This window comes from Bos indicus x Bos taurus, chromosome 2, assembly GCF_003369695.1.
Source record: "Bos indicus x Bos taurus breed Angus x Brahman F1 hybrid chromosome 2, Bos_hybrid_MaternalHap_v2.0, whole genome shotgun sequence".
Taxonomy (NCBI): domain Eukaryota; kingdom Metazoa; phylum Chordata; class Mammalia; order Artiodactyla; family Bovidae; genus Bos; species Bos indicus x Bos taurus.
Window position 1 is genome coordinate 129,393,937 of NC_040077.1, and position 22,798 is coordinate 129,416,734.

The 22,798-nt window shown below is 47.9% G+C and overlaps 2 protein-coding genes across 12 annotated transcripts in view; one reads left to right on the top strand and one right to left on the bottom strand.

Annotated features, from left to right (window-relative positions):
* The window catches only part of LUZP1 (leucine zipper protein 1), a 101,531-nt gene extending 87,923 nt beyond the window's left edge, over positions 1 to 13,608 (top strand). For 7 of the 8 annotated variants that reach the window (XM_027520796.1, XM_027520787.1, XM_027520815.1 and 4 more), the window contains 2 exons: positions 4,784 to 7,962; positions 9,620 to 13,608. In XM_027520796.1, coding sequence (XP_027376597.1) covers positions 4,903 to 7,962; positions 9,620 to 9,775 — 3,216 coding nt within the window. In that variant the 5' untranslated portion in view covers positions 4,784 to 4,902 and the 3' untranslated portion in view covers positions 9,776 to 13,608. Of the gene's footprint in view, positions 1 to 2,206; positions 2,212 to 4,783; positions 7,963 to 9,619 lie in introns of all 8 variants that reach the window. The other variant, XM_027520825.1, reaches the window with a different exon arrangement.
* Positions 13,609 to 15,014: 1,406 nt separating this feature from the next.
* KDM1A (lysine demethylase 1A) overlaps positions 15,015 to 22,798 on the bottom strand; it is a 66,010-nt gene continuing 58,226 nt past the window's right edge. For all 4 annotated transcript variants that reach the window (XM_027520879.1, XM_027520869.1, XM_027520859.1 and 1 more), the window contains 6 exons: positions 21,406 to 21,538; positions 19,321 to 19,508; positions 18,876 to 18,990; positions 17,203 to 17,330; positions 16,390 to 16,536; positions 15,015 to 15,523 (listed from right to left, as the gene is read on the bottom strand). In XM_027520879.1, the coding sequence (XP_027376680.1) occupies positions 15,338 to 15,523; positions 16,390 to 16,536; positions 17,203 to 17,330; positions 18,876 to 18,990; positions 19,321 to 19,508; positions 21,406 to 21,538 (897 nt within the window). In that variant the 3' untranslated portion in view covers positions 15,015 to 15,337. The remainder of the gene's footprint in view (positions 15,524 to 16,389; positions 16,537 to 17,202; positions 17,331 to 18,875; positions 18,991 to 19,320; positions 19,509 to 21,405; positions 21,539 to 22,798) is intronic.

Sequence of the window (22,798 nt, forward strand, 5' to 3'; positions counted from 1 at the left end):
CCTGGTACAGCTCCTGGAGGTACAGCTCACAAAGTGTGGTGCATCCCTCCCCACTGGGCACCACAACCCCCCCCCCCCAAAAAAAAAGAACTGAGACAAACTGCCTGTTGGTTTTGACTCCCAAAGCTGTCCACACTGAGCCTCCAGCAGACTCTCCGTGCAGTTTAGGTTTTCCTACTCTGTTACTAGTTCCCATGGAGGTTTCTACCTATGCATTTATGCTCCGGTAAACTGTGATTCTCTGTATCAGCTTGTCTGTCTAACTTGGGGGAAGCAGTTTTCTCTGAGACCTCAGTTCTCTGATGGATCTGAGAAGAGTTGTTGATGTTGTTTGTTCAGCTTTTTATTGTCAGGAAGAAGTGATGGTTTAAGAAGCTCCTTACATGCTGGGCCCAAAACTGAAATTCTACCCTACTTCTCTATGCTTTTTACTTCTTTTGTGCCTTAACGTTTTTAAAAAATATTTTTTGTCAAAAAATGCATAAAATGTGTCATCTTAACCATTTCTAAATGTACACTTTATTAGTGTTATGTATATATTCACATATATATTCAGCCGCGAAGAGATACCCCACGCCCAAGGTAAGAGAAACCCAAGTAAGATGGTAGGTGTTGCAAGAGGGCAAACACACTGAAACTATACTCACAGAAAACTAGTCAATCTAATCACACTAGGACCACAGCCTTGTCTAACTCAATGAAACTAAGCCACGCCCGTGGGGCAACCCAAGACGGGCGGGTCATGGTGGAGAGATTTGACAGAATGTGGTCCACTGGAGAAGGGAATGGCAAACCACTTCAGTATTCTTGCCTTGAGAACCCCATGAACAGTATGAAAAGGCAAAATGATAGGATACTGAAAGAGAAACTCCCCAGGTCAGTAGGTGCCCAATATGCTACTGGAGATCAGTGGAGAAATAACTCCAGAAAGAATGAAGGGATGGAGCCAAAGCAAAAACAATACCCAGCTGTGGATGTGACTGGTGATAGAAGCAAGGTCCGATGCTGTAAAGAGCAATATTGCATAGGAACCTGGAATGTCAGGTCCATGAATCAAGGCAAATTGGAAGTGATCAAACAAGAGATGGCAAGAGTGAATGTCGACATTCTAGGAATCAGCGAACTGAAATGGACTGGAATGGGTGAATTTAACTCAGATGACCATTATATCTACTACTGTGGGCAGGAATCCCTCAGAAAAAATGGAGTGGCCATCATGGTCAACAAGAGTCCAAAATGCAGTACTTGGATGCAATCTCAAAAACAACAGAATGATCTCTGTTCGTTTCCAAGGCAAACCATTCAGTATCACAGTAATCCAAGTCTATGCCCCAACCAGTAACGCTGAAGAAGCTGAAGTTGAACGGTTCTGTGAAGACCTACAAGACCTTTTAGAACTAACACCCAAAAAAGATGTCCTTTTCATTATAGGGGACTGGAATGCAAAAGTAGGAAGTCAAGAAACACCTGGAGTAACAGGCAAATTTGGCCTTGGAATACAGAATGAAGCAGGGCAAAGACTGATAGAGTTTTGCCAAGAAAATGCACTGGTCATAACAAACACCCTCTTCCAGCAACACAAGAGAAGACTCTATACATGGACATCACCAGATGGTAAACACCAAAATCAGATTGATTATATTCTTTGCAGCCAAAGATGGAGAAGCTCTATAGAGTCAGCAAAAACAAGACTGGGAGCTGACTGTGGCTCAGACCATGAACTCCTTATTGCCAAATTCAGACTTAAATTGAAGAAAGTAGGGAAAACCACTAGACCATTCAGGTATGACCTAAATCAAATCCCTTATGATTATACAGTGGAAGTGAGAAATAGATTTAAGGGCCTAGATCTGATAGATAGAGTGCCTGATGAACTATGGAATGAGGTTCATGACATTGTACAGGAGACAGGGATCAAGACCATTCCCATGGAAAAGAAATGCAAAAAAGCAAAATGGCTGTCTGGGGAGGCCTTACAAATAGCTGTGAAAAGAAGAGAAGCAAAAAGCAAAGGAGAAAAGGAAAGATATAAACATCTGAATGCAGAGTTCCAAAGAATAGCAAGAAGAGATAAGAAAGCCTTCTTCAGCGATCAATGCAAAGAAATAGAGGAAAACAACAGAATAGGAAAGACTAGGGATCTCTTCAAGAAAATCAGAGATACCAAAGGAACATTTCATACAAAGATGTGCTCGATAAAGGACAGAAATGGTATGGACCTAACAGAAGCAGAAGATATTAAGAAGAGATGGCAAGAATACACAGAAGAACTATACAGAAAAGATCTTCATGACCCAGATAATCACGATGGTGTGATCACTGACCTAGAGCCAGACATCCTGGGATGTGAAGTCAAGTGGGCCTTAGAAAGCATCACTACGAACAAAGCTAGTGGAGGTGATGGAATTCCACTTGAGCTACTCCAAATCCTGAAAGATGATGCTGTGAAAGTGCTGCACTCAATATGCCAGCAAATTTGGAAAACTCAGCAGTGGCCACAGGCCTGGAAAAGGTCAGTTTTCATTCCAATCCCAAAGAAAGGCAATGCCAAAGAATGCTCAAACTACCACACAATTGCACTCATCTCACACGCTAGTAAAGTAATGCTCAAAATTCTCCAAGCCAGGCTTCAGCAATATGTGAACCGTGAACTTCCTGATGTTCAAGCTGGTTTTAGAAAAGGCAGAGGAACCAGAGATCAAATTGCCAACATCCGCTGGATCATGGAAAAAGCAAGAGAGTTCCAGAAAAGCATCTATTTCTGCTTTATTGACTATGCCAAAGCCTTTGACTGTATGGATCACAATAAACTGTGGACAATTCTGAAAGAGATGGGAATACCAGAACACCTGATCTGCCTCTTGAGAAATTTGTATCAGGTTAGGAAGCAACAGTTAGAACTGGACATGGAACAAGAGACTGGTTCCAAATAGGAAAAGGAGTTTGTCAAGGCTGTATATTGTCACCCTGTTTATTTAACTTATATGCAGAGTACATCATGAGAAACGCTGGACTGGAAGAAACACAAGCTGGAATCAAGATTGCCGGGAGAAATATCAATAACCTCAGATATGCAGATGACACCACCCTTATGGCAGAAAGTAAAGAGGAACTCAAAAGTCTCTTGATGAGAGTGAAAGTGGAGAGTGAAAAAGTTGGCTTAAAGCTCAACGTTCAGAAAACTAAGATCATGGCATCTGGTCCCACCACTTCATGGGAAATAGATGGGGAAACAGTGGAAACAGTGTCAGACTGTATTTTTCTGGGCTCCAAAATCACTACAGATGGTGATTGCAGCCATGAAATTAAAAGACGTTTACTCCTTGGAAGGAAAGTTATGACCAAGCTAGATAGCATATTCAAAAGCAGAGACATTACTTTGCCAACAAAGGTTCGTCTAGTCAAGGCTGTAGTTTTTCCTGTGGTCATGTATGGATGTGAGAGTTGGACTGTGAAGAAGGCTGAGCGCCAAAGAATTGATGCTTTTGAACTGTGGGGTTGGAGAAGACTCTTGAGAGTCCCTTGGACTGCAAGGAGATCCAACCAGTCCATTCTGAAGGAGATCAGCCCTGGGATTTCTTTGGAAGGAATGATGCTGAAGCTGAAACTCCAGTACTTTGGCCACCTCATGAGAAGAGTTGATTCATTGGAAAAGACTCTGATGCTGGGAGGGATTGGGGGCAGGAGGAGAAGGGGACGACAGAGGATGAGATGGCTGGATGGCATCACTGACTCGATGGACGTGAGTCTGGGTGAACTCCGGGAGTTGGTGTTGGACAGGGAGGCCTGGTGTGCTGCGATTCATGGGGTCGCAAAGAGTCGGACACGACTGAGCGACTGATGTGATCTGATATATTCACATTGTTGTCCAGCCAATATCTGGAACATTTTTTATCTTGCAGAACTGAAACTTTATACCCATTGAACAAGTCCCTTTCCTCTTTCCCTCAGCCTCTGGCAGTCACCATTCTATTTCGTTTCTATGAATCTGACTATTCCAGTGAAGTGAAAGTGTTAGTTGCTTAGTCGTGTCTGGCTGTTTGCGACCCCACTAGGCTGCTCTGTCTATGGGATTCTCCAGGCAAGAACACTGGAGTGGGTTGCCATTTCCTTCTCCAGTGTATGAAAGTGAAAAGTGAAAGTCAAGTCGCTCAGTCATGTCCGACCCTCAGCGACCCCATGGACTGCAGCCTACCAGGCTCCTCCGTCCATGGGATTTTCCAGGCAGGAGTACTGGAGTGGGGTGCCATTTGCTTCTAGGCTACAGTTATTTTCTCTTATAAGTTTTTAAAGATACTATTATCGTGTCTTATTATCTTCTACTTGACACTGACTTAAAAGTTTCTGCTGAGAATCCAGTTCAGTTGTTATTTCTTTCTTCATAGAATATTTTCCCTTTTCTCCCCCCAACTTACTGCTTTTAAAAAGATCTGGTGGTATTCTGCCATATCCTTATGATGTATAAGTGCAGATTGTATTTTTATCCTTCTTGGGTTGGGAGTTTGCTTCCTGAATATGGAACAACTGGTCATGTGAACGAGGCATTTTTCTGTGTCTTTTTGCTATGCTGCCATTGGTGGCATTCTTCATTAGGGTGAAACTAGGCATCAGCCATCAAGAACCAGTGCTTTCCTGCAGGTTTAGTCAGATTTAGTCATTCAGTAAATTTGAATACTTACCATGTTCTAGGCTCAAGACTTACATATGGGAACTCTTGCAACTGGGAGCTGAGGTGGAGACTTTAGATTTGCCGCCTAACATGCTTTCTGCTTTTCTTCTGTAGACTGAGAATGGTCTCCAGCTGCCAAAGAAGATTGTGGATGCCAAGAGAAAGGTAACCGTTTCTCATCCCCTCGAGTGGAATTGGTTGCCTCTGGGAGCCCACATTGGCTGGCAGTAGACATGGCTGAGTTTACAAGCTACAAAGACACTGCTTCCAGCCGCCACCTGCGGTTCAAGTTACAGAGTCTAAGCCGCCGCCTTGATGAGTTGGAGGAAGCCACAAAAAACCTCCAGAAAGCAGAGGATGAGCTCCTGGACCTCCAGGACAAGGTGATTCAGGCGGAAGGCAGCAACTCCAGCATGTTAGCTGAGGTTGAAGTGCTGCGCCAGCGAGTGCTGAGAATTGAAGGCAAAGACGAGGAAATTAAGAAAGCAGAGGACCTCTGTCAGCTGATGAAGGAGAAGCTTGAAGAGGAGGAAAACCTCACCCGGGAGCTGAAATCTGAGATTGAGCGGCTTCAGAAACGGATGGCAGAACTGGAGAAGCTAGAGGAGGCCTTTAGCAGGAGTAAGAATGACTGTACCCAGCTCTGTCTGAGCCTGAACGAGGAGAGAAACCTGACGAAGAAAATCTCCTCTGAGCTGGAAATGCTCCGGATCAAAGTGAAAGAACTGGAGTCTTCCGAGGACCGGCTGGATAAAACTGAGCAGAGTTTAGTGTCGGAGTTAGAAAAGCTGAAATCACTAACTCTGAGCTTTGTAAGTGAGAGAAAGTACTTGAATGAAAAGGAGAAAGAAAACGAGAAACTGATAAAAGAACTTACTCAAAAATTGGAGCAGAACAAAAAAATGAACCGAGATTACACCAGGAATGCTTCGAATCTTCTGGAAAGGAACGACCTACGAATTGAGGATGGTATCTCTTCCCCACTGCCGTCCAAAGAATCAAGAAGGAAGGGCGCTCTGGACTATCTAAAGCTGGCAGAGAATGAAACAAGAAACAAGTCAGAAAACGAAAAGAACCGCAATCAGGAAGACAACAAAGTAAAAGACCTTACCCAAGAGATTGAGAAACTTAAGACACAAATCAAACATTTTGAATCCTTAGAGGAGGAGCTTAAGAAAATGAGGGCCAAAAATAATGATCTGCAGGATAATTACCTAAGTGAACAAAATAAAAACAAACTCTTAGCCAGCCAGCTGGAGGAGATAAAGCTACAAATCAAGAAACAAAAAGAATTAGAGAACGGGGAGGTGGAAGGGGAAGACGCTTTCCTGTCCGGCAGAGGCAGGCACGAGAGGACTAAGCTGAGAGGCCACGGGAGTGAGGCATCAGCGAAGCACATGGCCCGGGAACTGTCCCCCCAGCATAAGCGGGAAAGGCACTGCAACAGGGAACTGACCCTCAACAATGAAAACCCTCTGAAGAACAGGCAGGTCTCCTCTCCCAGCTTTACCAACAGGAGGACGGCCAAAGCTTCCCACGCAGGGGCAGGTGCCGACAGTGGGGCTCAGGAGACGAGGAGAACCGAAGACCGGTTCACGGCTGGCTCCTCGCAGAGCGAAGGGAAGAAGTCCAGGGAGCAGCCGCCGGTGCTCAGCCGCTACCCGCCCGCCGCTCAGGAGCACAGTAAGGTCTGGAAGGGCGCTCCCAAGCCAGGTACTGAGAGTGGGTTGAAGGGAAAAGTAGAGAAGGCAACGCGAACGTTTAGTGATAACACCCATGGATCTGTTTCCAATGACGTGTCGGGGAGAGGCGACAAGGCTTCTGAGACCTCCACTGAGGCCCCCTTTGGCAAGAGGGGGCAGGTGCCTGGCAGTGGAAGTCAAATAACTCAGGCTGCAGATGCTGGCAGTTCTAAAGCCGTTGGAGCCCTGGCCACATCTCGACGATCTTCCTCAGAAGGGCTTTCTAAGGGGAAAAAGGCCACCAGTGGCCTGGAGGCTGACACCAGTTTCCCCAGCTCCAAGACTCCACCTCTATCAAAGTATCCTTATAGCTCCAGAAGCCAAGAGAACATCCTTCAGGGCTTTTCAACCCCAAGTAAAGAAGGAGTTGAACAACCTGTGGCAGTTGTGATGGAAGACAGTAGTCAGCACGAGGCCCTGAGGTGTCGAGTCACCAAGTCCAGTGGCAGGGAGAAGCCAGACTCGGACGACGACATGGACATGGTGTCTCTTGTTACTGCCAAGTTGGTGAACACGACCATCACTCCAGAGCCAGAGCCCCCGCATCAGCCCCAGTCGAGAGAAAAGGCCAAATCCCGAGGAGCGGTTAGAGCCTCCCTGTTTGAGAACGATAAGGATATTGGAACAGAAAATGAATCTGGGAAAGCTGTCAGAGCCTCCGCCAATGCCATGGAGCTCCCAGAGGCCAATGGCTCCGGGGCAAAAAGCCAGCGGCCCTTCAGCCCCAGAGAGGCCTTGCGGTCTAGAGCCATCATCAAACCTGTCATCATTGATAAGGATGTGAAAAAAATCATGGGAGGATCTGGAACCGAGGCCGCACTGGAAAAACAGAAATCTGCTTCCAAACCAGGGCCAAACAAAGTGACCAGCAGCATAACTATCTACCCCTCGGACAGCGGCAGCCCGCGAGCCGCTCCGGGCGAGGCCGCGCGGGAGAGGCACACGTCCACAAGCAACATCCAGGTCGGGCTGCCGGAGCTCGCCTCGGTGAGCAACCACGTCAGCTCCCCCTTTGAGCTCTCCATTCACAAACATGACATCACCCTGCAGCTCAGCGAAGCGGAGAGAACGGGAGATGGGTCCCTGAAGAACAGGCCGGAAACTGTCGTCTCTCGGAGCAGCATTATAATCAAGCCATCGGATCCGGTGGAGAGGAACAGCCATGCACCCACAGTGGAGACAATCAGGTGGAAAAGCCATAGTGCCCCTTTGGAAGCAGGCTCTCCGGATGCCAGGCACATCACTGTGCGCAACGCCTGGAAGAGCAGGCGAGACTTGAACTCTTCAGAAGACTCCCCAGCTCGAGTAGGTAGACACGTGGAGTCTCCCAACCCCCACACCCAGAGATCGTCCTCAGACTGTTCAGACCCTGAACAGCCCGGCTCGTACCTTTCTGAGCAGGGCACTCGAAGGGGCGGAACCTCAGGGGAAGTGCCCGAGCTCGCCTCCAGAAGGACCCAGAGCAGCCTTGCTGTGTCGGAGGTGTTCACGCGGCGGAGTCGGGCAGGGGACGCCGTTCCGGCTGAGGCCTGGAACCACTTGGCAGGCACGGTAGGTCCCGCTTCTCCCCCTTGCCCCCTTCTCCTCCCACCTTCCCCCTTTCCTTCTGTGCTTTCTTCTTGGTTCTCCTCTGCCCCGGCCTGTGTGACTCGGGATGCTGGAGACTTTGGGGTTAGGAAACACTGAGCAAGACCTGAGTGGTCCAGAGGACTGCTGAACATAGGGCGGATTGGGCCGGAGAGAAGAGGGAAGTACCTTGAAGAAGGTATTTGGCAGAGAGCAGCATGAATTTCCAAAATCCTCTTCCCCAATTTGTCTTTTCCGTTTGCCTCCATACATGAAGGGTACAGGAAAGGAGAGATGTGGCCTGTTCACGCAGTTTGCTGGAGCAGCCAGAGGCGCCGGGCTCCTGGCCCCGCAGAGGAGCACGTGGGCTACAGGGAGGCGCTGGTGAAATGGGGAAAGCCCCGCGCCCTCTCTGTAGGCAGAGGCAGGCCGAGGCAGGGAGCTCTTTGGCTGCCTCTTCAGTTTAGACCACAGAGTTTTGCCAGCCGCTGGCATGTAGGGGCTGAGGAGAGCTAGGGCTTCCACTGGGCCTATGGTGATAAGCTTTATGCCCGAGCATCACTGTCCCCCGCATCTGTCTAGCCCATTACACCACCAGTCTGAGGGCAGGGTTGGTCGGCTCCATGTGGCCTGTTACTGAACACAGATCCAGAATCTCCCCTTACCTGAGGGTCAGAGCGCCAGATCAGCGTGTGGTGGGAACCCCCCGGGAGTCTTTCAGATGTGAGTCCTGTGATGAAGAAAGACATCTTCAACCCAAGATATTGTTCTGTTCGTTTAAAAGGTAGGGGGTGACTGTATTGAGTTTAAAAGCCCAGGCAGTCTTTACAGTACCGGACAAAGCCCTTCTCCACCCAGCGTCTCGTTCATTCTCTCCAACAGCCCTGGGGTGTGTGGAGGGCGATATTATTCCTCTGTTTTAGACACAGAAGCTGAGGGTCAGAGACACGAGGTGCCTCACCCGAGGCCACCCAGGTGGATTACTGGAAGAGCTGAGATCTGAATCCACGGTTCTGACCTCTAAACCCAGCGCTTGTTCACCTTGCCAGCTGGACCTTCTCACTCACACTTGCATTCTCTGATCTGCATTCACTTGGGTGGGAGGACCAACAAGAACATTCCAAAGGCAGAATTCTGCGAGGAGTGGAGATGGTTGGATGAAGCTAAGCTTTGGGTGTCTGAAAACCGTGGGTGAAGGGCATGTACGGGATACGGCAGGAAAGGCACGCGAGCCTTTGGTAGTTTGTGGGCGGCAAGTCGGATAAGAGCTGGCCATCTTCCTTCTCACACCTCCCTGCCTGTCCACTGAGCACTTGGCCCTGACCCTGAGAGGTAGGCAGCCTGCACGTGCAGCCCTCCAGGACTGCTGGCCCCTGTTGGGGGCACCGCCTCAGTGCCCCTGCTTCCGGCGCTGTCCATCATGGGGTTCCCTTCAGCTGTGGGCCTCCAGTCTACTTCGGGAGCCCTGAGCAGCTCGGAACTGGCACAGGAGCTTGTCTGCCGGCCTCCCCTTGCCAGCTCTGCTGCGGGCTTTCTGTACCCCATCTCCCCCCGCAGGGAAGGACCATGGGGCTGGGTGTGCGGGCGTCTTGATCCTCACTTGGGTTGTCCTGTGAGGCTGACTTTTGTCCTGTTGGCACAGGAGGAAGGGGATGACTGCACCCTCAGCGTCTACAGACGACTGCACAACTCCCTTGAGAGGTCTGAACTGTCCGTGACGCAGGGGCCACCAGAGCCTGGGCGCACGCGGGCTGAGCAGCGGCTGCGGCCCACCAGGCCCTGTGCGGAGGACAACTGAGCCGGCCGGGCGACGCCTGCCGTCCCCTCTGCCCCTGCTTCTCAGCTCATCCACCTTCCCGCCCTGAGGAGGAGCCAGGCCAGACCCCAGGCCTTGGCTGGGAGACTGCGGAGAGCCTGGGTGTGGCCCCTTGCTTGCCAGTTGGCCAGAGGGGATCAGAAACTACAAGCTGCGTGGCCACCTGGGCCCAGCCTTCCCTGATGCATGAGTTTTCTCTCCTTGTCCCCGTCCCCCAGGTAGGATGGGCCAGTCTGGCCCCCAAATGAGGAAAGACCTAGAAAACCCCTTGGATCCCCACCACACAACAGCAGCCAAATCTCTTCCCAGCTCCTCAGTGGGATCTGTGTCGTAGGGCAACCCCTTCTGTGTGGTTAACATTCTGATTCCTTAGTATCCTCACCGCATCCAAGCTCACTCATTTGCCCAAGGGGCCTGTGCACCCACCAGCCATCAGCTCCATCTGGGGGGCCTCCGTTTCTTCCCCTGTGGCATTCCTCAGACTTTTACAGCAAGAGAGATCTGTGTCGCCTCTAAGGGTTTACGGAACTACCCTTTAGGTTGATGTTTCTCTGACTTGTCCCCCTGGCTGACCATCGTTTTCCAGGGGCAGAGCACACGGGTACCCTACCTGCCTACTGGAATGGCATCATCCCTCGTCACCAACCCCGGCTCTCTGCTTACCTTCTAAGGCACCCGGGAGCGCACGAGCCTCGTGTCTCCTTCCCTGGGCACCACCGTGCTGCTGGCCCGGCCTGCTCTTCTGCGGCTGGAGACCTCAGGCTGACTGCGTCATCTCCTCTGGAGTATTCCCAGACTCCACTGGGCCAGACCCAGCATCCTCTAGAGGCCTCCTAGGAAGTGCCAGCGTGGGGGAGAGTGGACAGGAAGAAGCGATTTCCCTTCAGTCACTCTACAAAGCAATAGCTCCATGAAAAAGGCGTGACCTTTGTTCCTTCTCCTGGTCCCCCAAGGAGGAGGTATCACACTTTACCAGGCTGATGCATCCTACCAGAAGCGGGCCCCTGAGCACTGCAAACCAGCGATTGTCGTGACGACTTTGGAGGAAAGGTAAACATGCCCATCGAGAGCCCCAGGCTTACACGGTTCAGAAAGCAGCAAGCCTTTCAGGAAGCCATGGAAAGAAAAACGGAAAAAAAACCTGGTACATCCTTGTACCACTCCCCTGGGGAAGAACCATGTATTCTTCACACTGCTTTTTCTATAGCATTCTATCAGTTCAAAGCGATCCCTTTTCAAAGGCTACCTTTATGAAGCCGACACTTCCTTCGTAAGGAAAAATTGGATTGGAGTAGAAGTTGAGAAAGCTATTTTCTTCATGGCTTTGTACTTCCTCCTGTGTGACCTTGGGCAAATCATTGTCCTCTTGGGGCCTCAGTTTCCCTATCTATAAAATTAGTTCTTTAAAATGGATGGTCTCTAAGGGTCCTAAACGTGGCATTGTAAGTTTTGTTTCCACCCTGTAGGGGGTTAATTCTCACTGTTGGAAGGTATTGTCCAAATGGGTTTACATGTGTCCTTCCCACTGCCTATGTTTTTCTGGGCCTTATTCTTTCCAGTTTCCTGTGTTTTAATGTCGAGAGGATGAACTCAGAGAAGTTACCTTGGCCCTGTTTTTCCAGTCTGTAAAATGGAAGGGTTAGATTAGATGGTCTCTGTGGCCCTTCTCAACACCAACCTTGCCCAGTGCTGCACAGCAGGCCATGTGCTTTCCATGACATGAGCTGGTTTATCTCCGGTTCCAGTGCTTCTTGAATCTTCTCTGCCTCCACTCAGGGTGGGAACCAGCATTCACCCCTCCCTTGTCTGCATCAGGTTTGGTGATCCTGGAGGCGGCTTGGGGAGCACCTACCTGACTTTCACGGACAGGAGTGTTTTGCTCATACTTCATTTCCCGGAGGTTTGTCAATCCAAGGGTTGTAATGTGGTTTGCCTTTTCTCCTCATCGCTGCCTCAGATGCTCAAGATGCTGTTTTCAGAATCTCTTCCTGCTGCTTTTCCTGGGTCAAGGCTGCAACTCCTCACTTGTAGCCTCCCTGCCACTCTTCACTGGTCAGCAACCCTGAGAGTCCAGAGGAAACAGACCTCTGTGGTAGTCAACTGAGACTATAGATGTTAGGTCTGTGGCTCTTTACGGGTGGAAACAGGCACCAGACCATGCCGGCAAAGGTCTCGGCAGTAATTCTTGTCTCTTTGGGCGTCTGGAGCCCTGGATTCTGGTGCTGTAGCTCCTGGTGCCAAAGTCTGGATCTTTCCACAGTTCAGCAGCACCAGCATCTGCCACCGCCCAGAATGCTCTGTGGGAGAGGGACAGCCGTGGTGCCCTCTTGCTGGGGCTGCTGACTTAAACTCTGAGTGCAATAGGGTTTGATTGTACAGTTATTTCAGGATAAATAGTTTCCTTATTCTGCACACTTTCTAGAGCCCGCTGTAAAATATATTTTATTTTTAAATGTCCTCAACATTGCAGAAAATACTACTTGTAATAGCAAGTGAAGGCTAGAGGCGCAGTTCCTCTGCGCTTCAAATGGCTGGCAAGGCTGGCTCTCAGATTCCAAAGTTGGAAGGCCCATTTCCGAAAAGCAATCTAGGCGTGACTGTCTGGCCCCAGACCTCACCATCAGAGGTCCTGGAGGAAACTTCCAAGTGGGAGACCTAGGAGTTGAATAATTGTCTTATCAAGCCAAATATTCCCACTGTCCCAGCCAACACACCCACTTTGTACAACCAGTCTCTTCCACAGCCTGGCTCTGACTCGGACTTTTCCTGGCAGATGTGTGGTTGCGGGAGGCTCCTAGGAGGGTCGGGGAACCTGGCACTCCAAGAGCTGCTCGGCTGGAGGAAGGGGCGCTGGAGGCAGAGCTGGCTACACGCAAGGAGCTGGTCTCCGCCACCTGCTGCCGCCTGTCTCACCACTCGTGACATGCGGAACAACCAGAGAAAGAAAGGGTGGGGATGGTGGACAAGGAAGCCGTGGCTGTTCTGCTTTTGTGTGGCAAGCAAACAGTTACAGGGTGGGTTGAAGGGCTCTGCAGTGGGGCCAAGGACTCCAACCTCAGCCACAGGCGAGCTTGCACATAACATCATCCTCTCACGGGGGTGGGGGCGTCTGTACTGATCTTAGACTTGTCATCTCGGGGTAGTTTTACTTCTTTACATTCAGTGGGTTAGTGCCAAGTGCTCCCACTCCCCAGGAAAGGACTGGGGACCCCCTGTCCGGGTCCCCAGCTGCCTTTGTTGGTGTGGGCTTATTGTTAATCTGACAGGACTGCTTTGGAAGAGCTGCTTTTAGGGATTCCCTTTTAAGTACCCCAGGTTGGGAACAGGGTTCTCACAGCCAAGAGCATAGGAAAGGGGCCCTATTTTCCTGCTGCTTCACAGCTCAGAACATGTACTGAATGGAATGTATTTTTAAGAGAATAAAGTCTATTTTTTTTTTTTTTTTTTTGTATTTTAAAGATGGGAGGGCTAGGGAAGTAGCCCTCAAATAAACGGTTATTACCTTATAGGCCCCCTCGCTGGGGACACACCAGTGTGGCGGTCTACACCTACTCGCTCAGACAGGTCTTCTGGCCGCTCCCTTGCCCCTTGGAGGCTGGTGCAGCAGCTTCTCTTACATTCCTGCTCCAAGCACGGGACCGAGGAGGCCAGACCCTGTCACTGGAAACCAGGGCAAAGCCATGAGCAATGACTCAGGGCTCCTGGGGTGCATGTGTATAGTTGAAGCTGCCTGTCTGCATGTATCCTCTGGCTCTAATGCGGTCTGTTGGCTCTGCAGCACAATATGTAACCAATAAAGCTCCCTAGTTTCCACATGCTCTGTGTGAGTGTGCGTCAGTGATGCCATTCTCCTTGATGTCATCTGTGTACAACTGTTGCTATGCATTGGTGCACCTAGTATATTTCACTGTGTTTTACTGAAAATATTCAGCCAATTACAGATGTCATTAAGGACTGGAAACATAGCTGAGGCTATGGATGTTTCCTCAGACTCATGTAAGTGGAGTTAGAATCATAAAGCAGTTATTTCATTGCTGCATTTTACTTTTAGGCTTATCTGTCATCAGATACATACAAAACCACCATCTGTATCTCCCAGGCTGCCTGTGTCATTAAATAACACAAACTCTTTAAAAAGCATGTATCACTACATCAGACACCTAAGCCCCTGAGGTTCATGAACACAGATGTTGATGGCAAAGCTAGGGTTCAAATATAGGTTGTATTCCAAAGTCAGTATACTTTCTCCTCCATGTTCTCAGCTTTACGTCATGGTTACATCACTTGTCCTAATCCTGGTGTGCAAATTCTCCCATGGTTGTCATTCATTCCAACTAGGGAAAATGCCCTCTCCATCTCCACCTTCTAGTCAGACTATAATGTCCTTAAATCTTACTAAGGATAAAACCTCATTTAAACTATTCTTAGGAAAGAATTGACTAACAGGAGTAAAATCCAACTTACTGAAGCAGATTATGTACCTACACTTAACGGTAACATTGTTTGGAGCCCTTTGGAAGAAACAGGTGCAGTTCCTTCTTCGTAAAAACATTTTAACCTTACATGGCGAAGATGACTTTGCAAATGTGACTAAGCATTCTGACACAGGAGAGGTGATCTGGGTGGACCTTAAATTAGAAGTATCCTTATAAGAGGGAGACCAGAACAAGATAGCATGATGATGGAAGCAGAGATTGGGGTAATGTGTTTTTAAAATGGGGAAGGGGCCACAAGCCAAGGAATACAGTCAGTAGAAGCTGAAGGAGCAAGGAAATGGAATATCCCGACAGTCTGCGTAGCTGTTATCTAAACCCTTGATCTTAAACTTTTTTATCAGTACCTTGGAGAGACATGGAAAGTTAGCATATACCCATGGGAGGGAATCTAGGGGAATAAAGCCCGAATGGTCTGCCAGAGGCCTAGCCAAACTTTGTGTCAAGGCCTGTGTTTTATCTTGAAAATTCATTCAGCTTCCTAACACCCATATGCATGACCTGCAGGTTCATACCCCTGGCACAGGGTCACCCCACAGTCCCAGTGGGGGTGAGTCTAGCCCCACAGATAAGCATTTTGCTCCCATGTGAAACCCTAGGTCCTGTCTTCTGATCACACCAAACCACTTTCTCCTTTATCTCATTTTAACATGGATAAACTTGGCATTTTCAAAGGAGTAACAGCTTTAGAGAGAACTCTAACCCCAAGGGGAAACAAAAATCAGTCCTGATTTTCTATGAAGTTTTATTCTCAAAATATAAAAAACCACCACAGACAAAGAGACTAAGACGTTCTCTCCCAGTACTTGCTTCCCTCAGTCCTAATGAAGAACACAGACTCTCATACTAATGCAACAAGTGCCTCCCTGGCTCTAAAGTCACTTAGAGGAGGCAACCTCCTCGGCCACCTGACCATCATGGGCTTTGCTTTAGCAGCTGAACTGGAGCCCAGATGCGGGGTGAGTTTCTCAGTGGAATCTATATTGCTAGAAGAGCTTTGCTTATGCAGCCAAAGACACGCGCACAGGCTTCTTCCCTTAACACGTCTGTCTCACATGCTCGGGGACTGCTGTGCAGGGACGCCGGGTGTGGCCTGGCGAGGCAGGGTGTACATGGCCCCCAAGAACTGGTCTGCAATTCTTCCTGCTTCTCGCAGCCCACTCAGCAGAGCACCATGGACTGTGGCTGGGTAGTTACGGATTGTATGTTCTCCAGCAAAGAAGAGTCGTGGAATAGGCTATTTCAGGAAAAAAAGTTAGAGAAAATCAGCAGGCTGCAAGTATGCCTTATTATTGTATTTGAACTGCCAAACTCCTGTTGGCCTTTGAAGGCTCACTACCTCCGTTCCATTACTGGTCAATCATCCCACCAAAAAGGGTCTCTCCCTTCTTAGCAGGCAACTCCCCAAAGCACAGAGAGGTAGAGATGGGGCACTAAAACTCAGTGCAGCCTTATTCTAGGGTGATGCAGCTGGACTTATTTATCAGTTTAATCTGGGGAACACCCAGTTCTGGAGCTTCCTTTGCCTGAGGTAGCGTGTACTGGGGGCATGGTGTCCTGACTACTCTGTACCACAGAGAACACAGTACTTGTTCTTATTCTGGGACACCTGCCTCAGTCTAGAGCAGACCTCACTCGCCACAGGGTTCTGGGAAACCATGACTGTTCATAAAGACCTCAGGTTATTTCTCAGGGGCATCTCCTGGAGCCCCCTAAGTAACTGGGATGCTGCAACAATCCTATGAGCCAGTACAAAATGGGGCACAATTAAAGATTAAAACACACAATCTGAATGAGGAAAAAGTAACTGGTCTATACTTTGGACTCTTCCATTCTGAACAAAGACTAGACAAAGCCAATAAGTAACAAATCAGACACACAAAATATTTCTCCTCCCTTCCCCTCTGCTCTTGAAAGGTTTGAGAACAGATTAAAAATCTGAAGAAAATCTTTTTTTAAAAAATTAAAATCTTAAAAAAAAACAAAAAAAAAACACACACGAAAAAACAAAACAATCAAACCAGTAGCACTATTTTTACCCCGAAATCCTGGGATACTGGCCTATTTCCAAAGAAGCTCAGGTAGAGTTTGCCAGTTTCTCACCTGTGGGGCACCTGGAATTGAGGGGCCAGGAGTGATTGGCTGAGCCATTAAGTCATAGTCATTTCCAGATGATCCTGCGGCTACGTAAGAATAGGAGCCTCGGGCCCAGGGATCAGCACGCCAGCGAGATACCACAGTTTCCTTGGGCTAAAGAAAAAGATAAGAGTGGAAGTTATTACTGGACACCAAGGACAAATCATGCATTTCTGAAAGGTGGAAAAGCTGTGATGGGCTGGGATACAGTGAGACATGAGCGCTGGCCAAGTGATGAATGCTGCTGCTCGGAAACAAAACACAAATGCCTTCTTAGGCTGAGAGGAGGTTCCAGGCTGCCTTTGCTATGAATCCAGAGATCCACCTAGGGCTTGACCTGTATTCCCCTTTGATTCTAAAATTCACATGAAGCATTAATATGCCTCATCTCAAAGGAATCATAAGAGTGTTTCAATGGACTAAATAATAGGAAAGAAGTATCAAGATAATCTCTTAAAACTTCCTTAAGGGAGTTTGGCCACTTTAAAAGGTGGTTGGGGAAGTTGGGGGGCAGGTGAGGAGTGTGATTTCACACACAGAGACAACAGACAACACAAGTGAGCAAAGGCAGCACACAGCCTTCTCAATCCCCGGGCCCATGCACTGGGGGGCTTTTCTCAAAACTACTTGGGACATGAACTCTACACAGTAAACCCAGCACACACTTGATTGTGGCTGAAACTGCCCTGACCAAGAATCTATGCTGCAACTGGAGATCCATCAAACCCTGCTGTAGTCTTACGGCCCCAGATCCCTGACTGCCCCGCCCCGCTTACTCACCTGGGGCACCGCGCTGCTGCCAAAAATCCCCTTGAGAATGGCCAGGCATCGGCCAACAATCACATCATCACTTATGTTTTCCATGATGCCAGCAGCTTCTCCCGCCACGAGTGCCAACAGTATTGGAGCTGAAGAAACAAAGGACGATTCTAGAGTCCTACAGACTTTTTCCAAGTACTTCCTTGTCAGGTCCCACATTACTCGTGGCTGTTTGAAATATGACGGCCAACAGACTAGATATGCACCACGCATGTTTCTGAACTAGCAACTTGAATCCTGCCCCCTGAAGGGAGCTGTAAGTGAAATGTGACTCATGTACTTCACTGCATGTAACCTAGCAGAATACCGAAGTCCTGAAGATACACTTCAGACCCTGCTAACAAGTGGCCCTTTATTTAGGCACAGAATCCTTCAAGACATCTCCATGACCAGGGCTGCAGCCTCTTAGCTGTCGTCCGAGGCCTTCCATACTCACCATTACCCTTCCTCACCCATTTCATGGCCCAGTGTGCAACAGGCTATGCGATAGGCACAGTATTAGATGCTGGGGATATAAAAACTACAGACCCCAAAGAGCAACCAAAAAATCAGATATATAATTACGAACTATGATAAAAGCTACGAAAACACAGACTAGAGAGAAAAGAACACAGGACATCATTTACATTTGAGGCTGTGGGGACAGATGTATCCTGGAAGGTCTCTTTGAAAGAGTCATTTAGGTCAAGACTGAAGGCTGGGTTGAGTATGCCAGGCTGGCAAGAAAGAAAAGGAGAAAAAGAAAAGCAGCCCAGGCCCAGGCCCCAGTACAATGCAGAAGTAGCAGACAGGATGCTGCATTTCAGGGTTCCGGGGGAGCAGACAAGTGTGCCTGGAGGCTGGGGAAGGGATGGACAATGAGGAAGCTGATAGAAAAGAAGGGTTAGATTAACTACCCTTCATGCTGGCCATGAAAATGAAAACCATCAAAAGAAAGAAGCAGGCATAGCAGTCAGCGGTTACTGGTGACTGGACAGGTATGCACAGGTAAGAGTGGCTTGGACTGGGAGGTGGGCAGTTGAAAGAGAGAGCGTTCAGCGGTCGTTGGAAGCGCCGTGCCCAGGGAGCAAATGAAGGATGAAGGATGGCCACGTGCAGGATGCTTCGGTATCAGGCAGTAAGGAGTGATGGCAAGAACCAGGGTGGCAGTCAAACTGGGTAATCCGTGTGTCTGCACCGTCAAGGCCAGGCCTCCTGAAACTGCTGCACAGCATGTCTTACACCTTTTTCTTAGAATGAGGTAGTATCTAAATATACTTTTCTTTCTTTTTTTAAAAAAAGTTCTAAATAAAGCTAAGAGCAACCCAATTACATAAGAATATAAAACAAGAAGTGATCAAAGACTCGGGCAGGTCAGACACAAGCACCTGAGCATGAGGAGTTCACGTTTTCCTTCCCCAGAAGCTCTCCCGGGGCTGGCCCCTGGCTGAGCAGAGTCCTCCTTCCTACGTTTCCTCCTGCGGCGCCGGGGCTCGCACCCTCACTCCTCTCCTTACTGCCCCTTCCTGAGGCTGCCTACCTCCTTACTATGCATACTTCCCACTAAGCTGTGCACTCCTTGAAGGCGAGTATAATATTACTGATTCTCTGTTCCTATAATGATGTGAAAAAGATGAAAACTAGAAAGCGGTTACCTTTATAGAGGTTCCAGAAGAGGAAGAGTTCACCTCTGCTTGCAGTTGTGCTGCCAACATGGCCAAACAAATTGACGCTTGGGTCCCAGAACACCCGGTCAAAACACAACACGACCTGTGGGGAGAGGAGCACATGAGCTGGTGGCGGAACCCAGAGAACAGGGCTGTAAGCACAGCTGTGTCCCAAGAGGGAAGTACTTCTTCCTCAGAAAGTTTCCTCTACTCGACTCTCAATGTAAGTTTAGAAGTCCCTATTATAAATAACCACTCAGGAGGACCTTTAGCACTCGCTTCTCTAGGCCTGGGGTTGAGAAGTGACCTCAGAAGGCAGGCCTCGTGGATGCTTGGATATATAATTAGGACGTAAAGGGCATGAACAGACAGCCCTCACCCTGGCATCAGAGTGGTGCCTGCGCACTGGGAATGTAGAGAGGTGCCCAGTTACCTTGTTGAGGTTGCCAAACCCCATCCTTTGGACTGCAGATGTTTTCCACTCAGGAAGAGGCGGCACAAACTGAACAGCTGGTGGCTGCTGCTTCAAGACGCCCAAGGGAAGGGTACAGAGGACCGCGTCACACTTATAAATGAAGGTCTGGCTTGTGGATCGGGTATTCACAGCTATCACTTCGCAGCCTAGAGAGGTTGGAGGGAAAAGGCTTTCTTGGTGATAGGATGAGACTGACAAGGGCACTGAACATTTCGTGCACAGCAGACTCCACATGCTGCCTCAGGCGGCTCTTACTACCTGTCTATGACATCAGTTCTACTCATTTTTTACAAAAGAGAACTGAGGCAGAAGTGAAGTAACTTGTCTGAAGCCATATAGGTAACAAGTGCCAGGATTCAGACCCAACAGTCAACTTCAGAGTCCTCGAACTTCACCACCATACCACCCCCACACCTTCTTGACTGACCCTAGTGCTCTTCTGTACTAACAATACCTTATCATTTACCAAGTTTTATAAATTTAGACCAAAATTAAATAAGAGTAAAATGCCTATTCCAGCAGAAGCAATGCCTCTCCACTGCGGTTAGGGAGCTCCTGAGGACCAGGAGGCCAGTGGCGCCCGCAGACAGAAGACCGCTGTGCTGGCCTGGGGCGCAGCCTGCACCAGAGCTGCTGTGCTCGAGACGCACCAGGGTGTGGTGCTGAGCCTGCCAGGACGTGAGCGAGCTCAAGGCTGACCACAGAAAAGGTGCTGTAAGTCGGGTAGTGTAGTTTTCTCTCAATTGTGTTCCATTTTTTTCCTCAATGAATGCCTCTTCACATAATTTCCAAAAAATACACAAACAGCTCAAAATAAGAATGAGTGCTCCATACGCGCCCATCTTCTGTGGCTGCAGAATTAAGGGAAATGACACAAGAAACTAGTCTCACTATTCCCCACCTGCCTGAAAATGGCTATTTAAAGGCCGCAGATCTTAACACCATCAGCTAAAAGCTGCCTCTGAAGAAAAAATCAAATGGAAAATTGTTTCCTTTGTTGTTTAAAAAAAAAAAAAAAAATCTGTGGTGATCTTAGCAACTCTAGAAAAGGGGCCATGGAGGGCAAGATTGGTGGCCACATCTCCACTTGTCATGAGAGTCCATACAGAGGGGGATCAACAAGCTTTTCTAAGGTGTTCAAGTAAATTCCAAAAGTGGTTGGAATGACGGGTTCTCTGCACTCCAAATGAAATGTATCCTGAAAGCAGCAAAAATGAGCACAGAGACCACTGCCATAGGAATCAAAGGGCAGTTCAGGCTCCGAGGTCAACCTATCAGCAAAACTGCTCCCAAAACGAGAAACCAGCCTAAGCAGTTAGCCCACCTGAACAGGAAAAGCCAAAGACGAAGGTGCAGATGGTAAAATGCAACGGGTGGCTCTCAGTGGAGCCTCGGGGCCCAATTCCTGGTATTTAAGAATCTACTTAGCTAAATTAGACCCAAACTCACTGGATCTAAATACCAAACTAATTCAGCAAATCTTAAAGGAAATCAACCCTAAATATTTATTAGAAGGACTGATGCTAAAGGTTCTGAAGCTCTAATACTTTAGCCAACTGATGCAAAGAGCTGACGCACTGGAAAAGACCCTGATGATGGGAAAGACTGAGGGCAAAAGGAGAAGAGGGTGGCAGAGGATGAGACGGTTAGGTAGCATCATTGATTCAATGGCCAAGACCTTGAGCAGATGCAGGAGATGGTGGACAGAGAAGCCTGGAATGCTACAGTCCATGGGGTTGCAAACAGACATGACTTAGCAACTGAACAACGGTAACAAACAAATTCACGCTAACTGCTAATCCATTCAAACCAGAGACTCTGAAAACTGCCCCATTTTCTGCTTTGTACTATGATGGGGTCAGAACCTCTAAAGGCTCTAATGGCTCAATACTTTTGTAAATGAAAAAATTTTAATTCAGGAATCATAGCTTATAAAACATTCTATCAGGAAAAGTAACTAATGTTTTTTCAGTAGGTCAAACTCAACAGAAGACCAGTACTGCATTTCAGAGTAAGAGATTTATCTTACTAGTAGAGACTTACCTGAAGCTGTGTAGCGAACCTGCCGAACTGCAGTATTCAGTTTAATGTCCAGGCCTTCTGCTAAAGCCACAGGCACACACGAGTAGCCATTCCTCACCGTCAGGTGGCTGCCAGTAAACTCAAAGTCATCATCCTAAGGAGGACAGAAAAGGGCATTCTTTCACACTTTCTTAGTCTAACTGATGTCATTTGTACTGAGTCCTATAAAACAACACTGGAAAAACACAAGCTTGTGAAAAGTTAGTATTCTAAGACAGAAACTAAAGGACAATCCCTCAGTCTTCAACTACGGCTGCCCCAGGAAACTGAAGGGAAAAGGGAAAAAAAGCCAAAATGTCGCTTACGGCTAACTGTGGGCAGTGAAATTAGGGCATTTTCTTTTTTCCTGAGACAGACTTTCTAACATCAAAGCCCTACACCACCAAGCTCAGACTGTCCCTAGAGGGCAGGAGAGGGAAGAAAGCTGATTCAGTAAGTTCAGATGATTAGCTACCACAACAGTTATCATTTTCACCTGCACTACAGATTTGGCAGGACATTAGGATCACCATCCTAATTACATTTTCTGCTACATTAACAGCGAAATCAGTTTTCATGCCCTAAACGTACAAGTTTTAAAGTCGAGGAAAACTTCCAAAACTAAAGTTGGTCAAACTAGATGAAGGCAATACAGGATTATAAAGACTCGCTCAAGATAATCCATAGAGTGAAGAAGTCAAGATTTCACCTGGAAGAATTCCCAAAATGATTTCATGTCTCTGAATTTACTGAAAAATCTTCCAAACAGAAAAACTTTTGAAGGTTATTTGATATTTCTAATTTCATTAAACTTCTGGGAAAAACATACCACAGTTCTTAGGAATTAGATAAAAAAATATATTGGGTTGGCAGCAGAACACTCACTACTTAAGTGACTGACTCATCTGTTCTCCATATGGATCATCACCTACATTCAACTTGAAATTAATATATATCAAAACTTCAAATGATAGATCAGTGACTAGGATAGGAGTAATTCAGTATTTACATGAAAAACCATAAGGAAACTGGAAATTCTGCAAGATATGTACCACTAACAAGTCCAATCCTTACCATAACTCAAATTCTAAAGACTACGAGGACATGCTCTAAAGATGAGGAAGTCAAAACAATTTTACTAGGAAAATGCATAATGAAAATGAAAATATGTAGGTAAAATATAATATTTACTCCTATACAATCTTCATTTCAGTTCAGTTCAGTCGCTCAGTCGTGTCCAACTCTTTGCAACCCCATGAATTGCAGCACACCAGGCCTCCCTGTCCATCACCAACTCCCAGAGTTCACTCAGACTCACGTCCATCGATTCAGTGATGCCATCCAGCCATCTCATCCTCTGTCGTCCCCTTCTCCT